A 12,081-nucleotide genomic window follows, 5' to 3' on the forward strand; every position below is an offset into this window, starting at 1 on the left:
TCTGACATGGCAGACATTGCAAACCTCGTTGGTTGACAGGTGGCAGAACTACAAATAACTATTAAGTTTGACAATGGAACTTTTTCATGAGAACGCATGAAGCCACTCTAAATACATGGTGCACATATGACTGGGTTTAGATCAACCACCACCAGGGCATGAGTCCCAACCAATCAGGTCTTTGGGACCGACCACCCTTTTATTCTATTACGGGTAGATGTTAACATTGCCAATCAAACCAGTAGTTTCTCCATCAAAAAAATAATTAAGCCAATGGTTCAGCTTATGACTTTTAATGTCAAATCTGTCAATGGTTAGCTTCCTCCTGTTTTGGTAATTCTTTTCTTCTTGGGGAGAATTCAGCTGCACTAGTCTCTGAACAGTAAAGTCTGATTGGACATTAAAAGGGACAAAAAAATATCGATCAATCAATTTATCTGATAGATCAACTAGAAGCTGTTCCGGATGATCAAAATGCTACCACTTTAGTAGCTTCTTCACCTTTTCATGACTAGAATTAAGTGGCATGAATATAACCATGAATGAGAGATCTACATCAAACCTGCAGTACAAATATAGAAGGTGGTTTGCATTAACGGGAAACTTGTAGTTGTAAGCTCCCTGTGGGAACTTTGGGTTTCACAATAAATGGAAGTGTGATTTCTGCTGGGTTAGAGTCCAAAACTTCCTCCTTAAAAGGTACTTGAAAAGATATTGACTGGTATAAGCAGATCTCATCCTCCTTGCAGTAATATACCTGTCAAATACAGTACACTCAAAATAAGGATATGCTTAGTTTTCAGTGTGGCTTTTTCTTATTTACCTTTATTTCTTCATATTTATAGTAAACAGCATCATCTATGGTGGTAAAAAACTTATGGCATCAAACAGCATCTTTTTTTCTATTATCATTCTGATAAATGAACATAGGTGTTTGGGGGCATCACTGTATTCAGAACATATTTGGATCCAACAATTGAAAACTACATTTATGCAAGAGCTTTCTGATGATTTGAAACTCAGGCAATTAATGACAAACTACTTAAGCTATTCATGTCATGTAAATAAAGGTAATATTTGGATTTTTTTCAATCTCCAGAATTTCTATTAGAACAACTATTTGTTATATTTTCTCAAGTTTGACATACATCCAGCCCATTACAAGCATGAGAACAGATTTCAGTTATTTCTAACTACACATTCCTAATGTTCAGTTTATCTATTCTTTTTGAGGTTAGTATTAACTCGATCAGCAACAACAATTTAGGACTTCAAGCACCCTCAGCTGTGTTCATGCTCAAAAGTTCGTTTTCCTGATATATATTTTAGTCCAGTATAGAATTACATACAAAATGTAATTATCAGGTTATTATCTTGGCTCGTGAGCTGATTACCAAAATGAAAAGGCATAAGAAAGGAGTTGGATGGGTAGCAATTAAACTGGGTATGCCGAATGCCTATGATAGGTTGAGTAGACATTTCATTATAAAAAGTCCAACTCATGGGTTTCCCAGAACACTGGCGTAAACTGGTACAGCAGTGCATCTTCTCTCCTTTCTCGGTTAAGGTGAATGGAGTTGTCTCGGAATTATTCCAACTCAAGGCAGGCATTAGACAGGGTGACCCTTTGTCACCATATCTCTTTATCTTGGCTATGCAAGTCCTATCCTCTCTTCTATTTCAAGCAGAAAACCAAGGCACTATAAAGGGAATTAAGCTTACAAGACAGGCTCCCCAAATAACTCATCTGCTTTTTGCAGATGACTGTCTAATTTTTTGTAGGGCTGAAGTAATAATGCTACAAAACCTACAAGAGATTATAACCAAATTTGAAGAATTTTCAGGAGAGAAAGTGAACTTACAAAAAAGTTCAATCTTATTCAGTAGCAACATACATAGAAGGAAGCAAAGATTCATCACTCAAATGTTGGGTATGAAACAAATGTGCACGAGTGATGCTGCTCGATCCGAGGTGGTGCAGGAACCGAGGTCACAATCAGATAGTCCTTGCCAACTGGGCGGAGCCGAGGTGGAAGGACGAAGCTGCGCAATGAGATCTGCGAACAAGAAATTGTCAGAGGCCCAAGGAGTTATCCCCGGGTAGATACTCCGACGTTCAAGTCAATAGAAGGCAGTGGGGGTTGGGCCGAGCAGTTGGAGAACAGTGCTGGTTTGAGCAGTATAACGGTATGAGAACTAGAAGTTGGATCCCTTACCTCGGGCGGGGAATACCTTTTTTATGGCCGAAGGTCCGTGTCCTGATCGGATTAAGCTTCCAGGGTTTTCGGGATGAGGTTAACCGCCGAGGTCTTCGGGATGAGACCTGATCCCTAGCAGCGTAGTCCCCATCTGCTTTCCTGTCTTAGTCGTGCTTATCCACATGACGTGGAGTCGACGTGGCTGGGGGGATAAGGTGTGGACCACGGAGGTAGCATGGCACTGTCGTGGCCGCGGAGTCGAGGTAGGCCGTAGAGGTGGTGGCACGACGCTGACGTGGCTGAGGTGATTGAGCGGCCACGTCGCACCCAAAGCCAGCTTGACCATGACCCAAACACCACTCCCCCACTCCCCCAGTTCTGAAGTTGAGTAAAGTGTTCGACCGAAGTGTAGCACTGGAGAGCTTTAGTCCTCGGCTGAGGAACTCAAAGTTGAAGTCTGGTTGAGCATCTGGTCCGGTTCTCGTAGAGCTTGTCGAAATTCGGAATCCACGCACTAACCTTTAGTGCTCGTCTGCGAGATTTTGCCGAAGAGTTCTCTGATTATCGGCTGAGGAACTTTGAATTCAGGATTCGGAATCCGAACACCACTCCCCTAGTTCCAAAGTCGAGGAGAGGAGTGCTCGGCCGAGGTGTAGCGCAGACTCCTCGGTCATTGGCCGAGGCCTGTGAAGTTGGCTTCCGTTGAGTGCGTCGTGGGGGTCTGAGGACTTGATTGGACCGATCTCCTAGGGCGAACCGGATGGGTAGATGATTGCACCATCTCCAAAACGGGTCATCAGAGGCGTCGCTTCGGTTCCTGAGGCTTCACAAGTGTGGTGGGAAATTGCACCGATTGGCCTTCCCGGGCTTGTCAGAGTGACGCTTGATCTCCATCGTCGATCTTGCTTCGATCCGTCCCCTGGGAATCTTTAAATAGGGAGGGAAGAGCATTTCTCCATTCTCCTTCGCCATTTGCGAGAGGGATTGCTTAGAGAGCTCGGCGAGGGGTGGTTTGCAGTGCTCGGAGTTTGTTTTAGTTCCGCGGTTCTAAGTCTGGTAAGATGTCTTCCTCCTTCTGTTCTTCTTCTTCCTCTAATTCTTCTAGCTTTAGCACTTCCTACTATGAGTCTGAGCTGGGGTCTTTTACTGAGGCCACGAACTTTAAGGGGGTAGAGCCTGGGAGAGCCACCGAGGCCGAAGAGGCTGAGGCTGGGCCGTCGAGTGTAGGGGTAGAGCTTCCTGCGCGGATTGGCCGCCAATTTGGTACCACCCCTTGTTGTTTGACTCTTGGGGAAATTGCTCGGATCTGAGCTCTGTACTACATTCCTGAGGAGTATGAGTTGAGGTGTTCGTGGCTGGTGAGATGCCCACAGATGCTCGGCCGGGCGAACTTGGAGGTCAGGCTGAGGTTCCCTTTGCACGAGGGAATAGTTGAGGTGTTCGAGTGGTATCGGGTGCTGCCAGTGCAATTGATGCCAAACTCTTTTAGGTTCCTGATCGGCCTCTTGTCGTACTGCTTCGTTCACGATCTCGAGCTTACCCTAGGAATAGTGAGCTACTTTCTTCAGTTGAAGCACCACCAGTAGGGTTATTACTATTTCTCGGCCAGTCAGCATATTAAGGTGCTGGTTGGGGCCCCGTCCTCGGTGAAGTACTGGAAGGGGGAATTCTTCTTTGTGCACTGTAGAAGGGGCTCGCCCCTTCCCGTCGTGCTACAAGAGCTGAGGACTAAGGTGCCGCAGCCCAAGTGGCACAGGCTAACCGAGGAGAGAGTAGCCATAAACGTGATTGAGGATATCAACGTGATGCTATACACGTCCTTCTCGATGTTGATCCGCGCTGGGCTGATGTGCGGGCTGGCCGGTCTGTCTTGTCGCTTCGATTCATTTGTTGATTCTTTTTTCCAAAGTTTATACTTGCCTTGACTGACCTCTTACCCTTTGTGCAGGTGTTGATATGGTGAGCGAGAAGATTGTTCGTAGAATGATGGTCAGGCAACTGAGGCGAAGCCGAGGCAATGCGAGGGCCTAGTCCCGTTTTGAAGCGAACCCGCCGAGGTCCGCTAAGAGGGCGTCCCGACAACAAAAGAGGGCCAGGCAACGTAGCGACTACGAGGTCGTAGTGGTGGACCCGGAGGAGGGTTATCAATCTGCTATCCCTCCACGGAAGGACATGCCGGGGATGTCGAGAACACTGATGTGGGCCCCACGGCTGTGGTCCCCACTGTGTTCGTATGACAACACATGTAATCTTTGTTAGTTATATCAGTGTTAGTTGGTAGTTATTTCAGACAGCTTGTTATTTCAGCTTATTATTGTTTTATTTGCCATGTAAGCATTAAGGGCAATTCTGCCTTTTTCTACAATTAGTGAACATAACATATAAATATTAAGAGTGGGGCGGCTGATTCAATCTATCTGTCCCCCTCCTTTCTAAACCCTTGTGTACTTCTACTTCTCCTCTTTTTCTCCTTTTCTTCTTCTTTTCTCCATCCGAAACCTTTTTGGATTCAAGACTGACTGTAGTCTAGATCGACTACTTGGTATCAGAGCCTATCTAAGGTTTCTCATGTGTGTCTAGTCCAGCCGACCACATGAGAACTGCCTAGGGCTGGAAGCTTACAAAGAACTGTTCGTTGGCTGATTCTTGGAGGTTACCAGAAGGGTTTAGCAGTTGTCCGAAGGCTTGTAGAGGCTTGGAGAGTGTTTTGGTAATCAGGAAGAATCAGAGAAGGTTAAAAGGATCAATATTAGGGTTCAGGCCGAGATTGAAGGTGGCGATCAGAGTTTTCTGGGTAAGTTTTTATTTTTCCTTGAGATCGTCGTTAGTCAAAGATAGGTTGGATCTATCTAGGAGAAGCGGCTGAACTCTCCTTTATTTTCTCAGAGGTGATCAGGTTTTTCTGATTTTTTTTTTTTAGGATTTGTCATTAACCTTACGACCGGATTTAACTGTGAACCTATTTGGAAGGTGCGGCTGAGCACTGTTTATGTTCTCACAAAGGTTTCCTTAACCCTACGATCAAACCCTAAATCTGCTTCAGCATTACAGATTGTTTTCTAAGTGGTTTCTAGACCTGTTTTGGCTTCAAAGCCTTTTTTTTGGGGTGAGAACCTTTATTGGACTGCTTACATTCTGAACTGCCGATTGGTTTCAGATCAGATCCGAACTGAACTCATACAGAATTCTGACTGTGATCAGTTATTTAAGTGCTGTTTTCTATTGCAGTAGCTCTAATAGTTCTTAATTACTGATTCTTAACCAAGAATGGAGTTCAAGAATCAGGGGGAAGGTGTTTTTGGGAACAGCAGTTCTGGTAATATGTTTGAGACTGCGTTTCAGATTACAACTGTGAGATTTGACGGATCCAATTACTAAGAATGGGCCTAATCGGCCATGATGGCTATTGGGGGAAGAGGAAAACTTAGCTACCTATTGGGAGATGTGAAAGAACCTTCCAAGGAGGACCCAATGTATACCAAGTGGGTTCAGGAAAACTACTTGGTTATGACATGGCTGTGCAACTCTATGCAGCCACATATCAGCCGAAATTATTTGTGGGCAAAAACAACCAAGGAGATCTGGGATGCCATGAAAGAGACCTACTCCCAACCCCTTAATGTTGCTAGAGCCTATGAATTGAAGTATGAGGTAAATAACCTCAAACAAGGAGAGAAACCAGTCTCTGTTTATTTCTCTACTTTGAAATCTTTGTGGCATGAAATTGACCATCTGGAGACTCTTCAGTGGGAAAGTCCGAAAGATGCACAGACCCATAGAAAGCAAGTTGAGACCAATAGGGTGTTTGAATTCCTGGCTGGTCTGAATTCTGATTATGACATTGTGAGACAGTAGATACTGACAAGAGACAGTGTGACCTTATCTCAAGCCTACTCTTTGGTGCATAGTGAAGAGACTAGGAGAAAAGTTATGATGCAGCATCAGCCCTTCCCCCCAGCCCTAGCAACAGTTAAACCTAAGTCTGGGGGTGATACAGAAAGGGACATGAAGAAGGAAGATAAGCGGGATCTAGTGTGTGAACATTGCAAGAAACCCAAGCATACTGTTGAAGTTTGACCTGCCATAGAATTCTGTCTTGTTCGTTGACTGTAGAGTAAAGTAGACAGCAAGAAGTAGGAGAGGAGAGAAGAAAAGAGAGAAGAGAGAAAAGAGAGAAAGGCTGGTTCGAATTAGGGAAAAAAGTTAATCCCTTGATTCGGCCAGACCTATTATTATATTATTGACTTATTGAAAAAGACTTGAGTGCCCTTCTTTAAGTAAGAGGCACTCGAACTAACATAACAGTACACATCAGCACACTCAACAAGTACAAAGACTGAAATACCCCTTTACTAACACCACTAACACTCCCCCTCAAGCTGGTGAGTATATATCATATAATCCCAGCTTGTTACATATGTAGTCCACTCTCCCCCGACTCAAGCCTTTTGTAAACAAGTCTGCCCACTGGTTTCCCGTACTAACATATGCAGTTTCTATCACCCCATTCAGCACCTTCTCTCTCACAAAATGACAGTCAACTTCGATGTGCTTGGTTCTTTCATGAAACACTGGATTGGAAGAGATATGAACCGCTGCCTGATTGTCACAGTAGAGCTTCATTGGAGTACTGATGTCATATCCTATCTCCTGTAGAAGGTTCCTCAGCCACACTAGTTCACAAGCAGTATGTGCCATGGCCCTATATTCCGCTTCTGCACTGCTTCTTGCCACAACTGTTTGCTTCTTACTTTTCCATGTTACCAGGTTACCCCCCAGAAAGGTGCAATAGCCTGTGGTAGATCGTCTATCAGACATAGAACCTGCCCAATCAGCATCGGTGTATCCTTCTACTACCAGTTTTCCACCACTTCTGTACAGCAAACCACGACCAGGAGCTCCTTTCAGATACCTCACAATCCTTAGCACTGCATTCCAATGTGGGACCAAAGGTTTCTGCATGAACTGACTCACCACACTAACCGCAAATGAAATATCTGGCCGAGTAATGGTTAGATAGTTTAGTTTGCCTACAAGTCGTCGGTATCTGCCAGGCTCTTCAAACACTTCACCTATATCACTGCTCAGCCTCGTATTTGTTTCCATAGGTGTCTCAGCCGGTTTAGTACCCAACAATCCTGTTTCTTCCAGTAAATCAAGCACATATTTCCTCTGGCACAAATTAATGCCATGCTTAGATCTTGCTACCTCTATGCCCAAAAAGTATTTCAACTTGCCAAGGTCCTTTGTCTGAAAGTGTTCCTGTAGGAATGCCTTCAATCTGTCAATGCCCATTTTATCATTCCCAGTCACAACGATATCATCCACATACACCACCAATATTATTTTACCTGCCGAAGAGTCAAGACTGAAGACAGAGTGATCAACTTGGCACTGTTTCAGACCAAACTTCTTGACCACCTCACTGAACCTACCAAACCATGCTCGAGGGGACTGTTTAAGTCCATAAATAGCCTTCTTAAGTCTACATACCTTACCATCCTCCCCCTGAGCAACAAACCCAGGTGGTTGCTCCATGTAGACCTCCTCGAGCAAATCCCCATGCAAAAAGGCATTTTTGATATCGAGCTGATGGAGAGGCCAACCAGACATAGCTGCAAGAGAGATGACGACACGAACTGACCCTATCTTAGCAACCCATCATGCGAACTGTACTACACCTCTCATGTATTCCATAACAAAAAAAAAAATATATATAAAAAAAAACTTTACCTCATCGCCTGAAGGCCAACCATACGAAGGGCTGAGACACCACTGCACCACACGTACCAGCCCTAACTAGGGCTTAGAAACCACAGCAACCAATCACCAACGACACAATCGGAGGCATAGAGACCTCCTAGGGAAGAGGGCGATCACTCCTTTTCAGCCCTTTTCCCAGTCTCCAACTCACAACTGAGAACCCCAAGTGAAACCCTAATTCGAATGCGCAGAAGGCAGAATTCTAGCAAGTCTGATTTGGTGAACCTAGCTCTGATACCATGTTGAAGTTTGACCTGCCATAGAATTCTGTCTTGTTCGTTGACTGTAGAGTAAAGTAGACAGCAAGAAGTAGGAGAGGAGAGAAGAAAAGAGAGAAGAGAGAAAAGAGAGAAAGGCTGGTTCGAATTAGGGAAAAAAGTTAATCCCTTGATTCGGCCAGACCTATTATTATATTATTGACTTATTGAAAAAGACTTGAGTGCCCTTCTTTAAGTAAGAGGCACTCGAACTAACATAACAGTACACATCAGCACACTCAACAAGTACAAAGACTGAAATACCCCTTTACTAACACCACTAACACATACTAAAGATACATGTTGGAAGTTGCACCCACATTTAGTCCTAGCAAAACTAAGGAACAAAAGGGGTAATGCTCATATGGCTGTTAATACCGATCTGCATCCTCATCGGGCACAAAAGGCATGCCCCTAGACACCTTAGCTGTTGTTCGGGCTGCCCTAATACAGTTAGAAAAGGAGGTTGGGAATTCAACTCAGTCATCTCAGTCATCATCAGCCCCTGCCACATCAGCCTTTGCTCATTCAGGTACTCGGGCCTCAGCTTACCATGCTTCAGCTCCAGGTAACACTGAACATTGTTGGGTAATAGACTTAGGTGCATCTGACCATATGACTAGCTTGCCATCACTGTTCACTATCTATCACTTATCTTCTGGTAGAGATAAAGTATCCATTGCTGATGGTTCCCTTGTTCCCATTTTTGGCAAGGGAGACATCAAGTTGTCTGATACTATCTCCTTATCCTCAGTCTTGCATGTTCCTAAACTTGATACTAATTTACTTTCAGTCAGTAGTATTACAAAACACCAGAACTATTCAGTAACCTTTTTCCCTGACCGATGTGTTTTTCAGGATTTGGAGATGAGGAAGGTGATTGGGACTGGCCGTGAGACGAATGTGATCTATCTGCTTGGAGAGAGTTCTCATTGGAAAGAGCATGTGGATAAGAAGTCTTTTGTTTCTCAGTCTGTGAGTCCGGTTATGCTTTGGCATAATCAGTTAGGTCATTTATCATTTCGGTCTTTGAAGAGTCTGTTTCCTAATTTGTTTGAGTCTGTTGAGATGTCAAATTTGAGATGTGAGAGTTGTGAGCTTGCAAAGCATTGTAGAACATCTTATTCCTTGAGTAATAAAAGTAGTAATTCTTTTGATGTTGTGCACACCGATGTTTGGGGCCCGTATCACATCCCTTCTATGGGAGGGTACAGATATTTCCTGTTGTTTGTTGATGACTATACCCGTTTTTCTTGGGTTTACCTTATGCGTTCTCGAGATGAGGTTCCCGCTCTGACCCAGACCTTTCATCAGATGATTTTAACCCAGTTCGGGGTCAAAATCAAAATCCTCAAATCTGATAATGCGAAAGAATACTTTGCCAAGCCATTGGCCTCTTATCTACTCGATCATGGGATTATTCACCAGAGCACTTGTCCTTATACACCACAGCAAAATGGGGTTGCCGAGAGGAAGAATAGGCACATTTTGGAGGTGGCTAGAAGCATTATGTTTACCTCCAATGTGCCTATCCGTTTCTGGGGCGATGCTATTCTCACGACTGTGTATCTCATTAATCGGGTTCCCTCACGGGTTCTTGACATGAAGCTTCCGTTTACCCTTCTATACCCAGATGAGGAATTATTTACTATTCCCTTTAAAACCTTTGGTTGCACCTGCTTTGTTCAGATTCTTGAACCTCATCATTCCAAATTTAACCCTAAAGCCTCCAAATGCATTTTTCTCGGTTATGCACAAACTCAAAAGGGTTATTGCTGCTATGAACCTATTTCCGGGAGAAGATTTATCTCGATGGATGTCACTTTCTTTGATGAGGTACCCTATTACCCTAGGGTTTCTCCTCAGGGGGAGAGTAGTGAGAATTTGGGCCTTTTTCCTCAGGGGGAGAGCAGTGAGAGTAGGGTTAACTCATCTGAGGTTCCTTTACCCATTCCATTGAGTGATGAGGGCTGTAATGGGGAGGGTTGTTAGAGGTGTCAGGAGTTGAAAGTCTATCACAGGCGGTGGAGACAGGTTGATTTCGGTCATCAGTAGTCCAGGCCAGCCCCAGTTCCTTCTACGGATCCAGATCTAGGTACTACAGTCCCCTTATCAGATCCAGGTCTCACTGAGATACCTTCCACTATTGCTACTTCCCTTCCTTCGGATGACCTTGACCTCCCCATTGCAGTCCGTAAAGGGAAACGACATTGCACCACATCCACAGCTCACTGCATTTCCCAGTTTCTGTCCTATGATCACCTGTCTCCCTCTTACAGGTCATTTCTCACTTCCATTGCTGATATTCCTATCCCCAGAATAGTGCAAGAAGCCTTGTTAGTTCCTGAGTGGAAAGATGTAATGAAGGTTGAAATGGATGCCCGTTTGAGAAATAATACTTGGGAGCTAGTTGACCAACCCAAAGGAAAGAAACCGGTTGGATGTAGATGGGTATTTACTGTGAAACATAATGCTGATGGTTCCATTGAAAGGTATAAATCCTGGTTGGTTGCAAAAGGATTTACTCAGACTTATGGTATAGACTACTTGGAGACTTTTGCCCTAGTAGCAAAGATGACAACTATTCGAGTTCTGTTAGCCCTTGCAGCGTGTTATTCTTGGACTTTGTTCCAGATGGATGTTAAAAATGCCTTTCTGAATGGAGACTTACAAGAAGAAGTCTACATGCAATTACCCCCTGGATTTTATGATGCAGAGACAGGTAAGAAGGTTTGCCGACTGAATAAAGTATTGTATGGACTAAAGCAGTCCCCCAGAGCTTGGTTTGATAGATTCAGACTAGCCCTTGGAAAATTCGGCTATGTACAAGCCCAGCCTGACCATACATTGTTCGTTAAAAGAGTGAACTCTTCTTTAACCTTGCTTGCTGTATATGTGGATGATATTGTAGTGACAGGGAATGATAATAGTGAGATTGAGTCCCTCAAACGACTCCTTCATCAAGAGTTTGAGGAGAAAGATCTTGGGGAACTACGATGCTTTTTGGGTATTGAGGTTGCTAGATCTAAACATGGGATCTTTATTTCTCAAAGTATGTTCTAGATCTGTTAGCAGAAACTGGAAAGTTAGGTGTCAAGCCTGCAGATACACCCATTGAACAGAATCACAAGATCAGTGCAGAGGGTGGAGAGCCTCTTGAAGACAAAGCAATGTTCCAACATACTTGAAGAGATGTCCAGGTAGTGGTATATTGTTCAAGAATAATGATCACATGAAGGTAGAGGTCTATACAGATGCTGATTGGGTTGGGAGTGCTGATGACAGGAGGTCTACCTCTGGATATTGTGCCTTTGTAGGAGGTAACCTTGTCTCTTGGAGGAGTAAGAAACAAAGTGTTGTTTCTCTCTCTAGTGCTGAAGCAGAATACAAATCGATGGCTAATGGAGTGGCTGAAATCCTATGGCTGAAGTCACTACTTGAAGAGCTGGGTATTGATTATGAGAAGTCCTTGATGCTGTATTGTGATAATCAGGCGGCTATTAATATAGCTCACAATCCGGTGCAACATGACAGAACTAAACACATCGAAGTTGATCAACACTTTATCAGAGAAAGGGTCTCATCTCAAGAAGTGTGTCTCCCGTATATCACCTCCAACATGCAGCTCGCAGATCTTCTCACCAAGGCTGTTCCAAGGAAGAAGTTAGAGGCAGACCTATGCAAGTTGGGAATGACAAATATCTATTCCCAACTTGAGGGGGAGTGTAGAGAACACTGATGTGGGCCCCACGGCTGTGGTCCCCACTGTGTTCGTATGACAACACATGTAATCTTTGTTAGTTATATCAGTGTTAGTTGGTAGTTATTTCAGCTTACTATTGTTTTATTTTCCATGTAAGCAT

At 44.0% G+C, this 12,081-nt stretch overlaps 1 protein-coding gene across 6 annotated transcripts in view; it reads right to left on the reverse strand.

Moving 5' to 3' along the window:
* Window positions 1-226: 226 nt before the first annotated feature.
* The window catches only part of LOC104598746 (haloacid dehalogenase-like hydrolase family protein), a 129,191-nt gene continuing 117,336 nt past the window's right edge, over window positions 227-12,081 (reverse strand). For all 6 annotated transcript variants that reach the window (XM_010260932.3, XM_010260934.3, XM_088901774.1 and 3 more), the window contains one exon: window positions 227-757. In XM_010260932.3, the coding sequence (XP_010259234.2) occupies window positions 593-757 (165 nt within the window). In that variant the 3' untranslated portion in view covers window positions 227-592. The remainder of the gene's footprint in view (window positions 758-12,081) is intronic.

The sequence above is a fragment of the Nelumbo nucifera genome, chromosome 3 (genome assembly GCF_055504915.1).
Source record: "Nelumbo nucifera cultivar China Antique chromosome 3, China Antique-T2T, whole genome shotgun sequence".
Taxonomy (NCBI): Eukaryota; Viridiplantae; Streptophyta; class Magnoliopsida; order Proteales; family Nelumbonaceae; genus Nelumbo; species Nelumbo nucifera.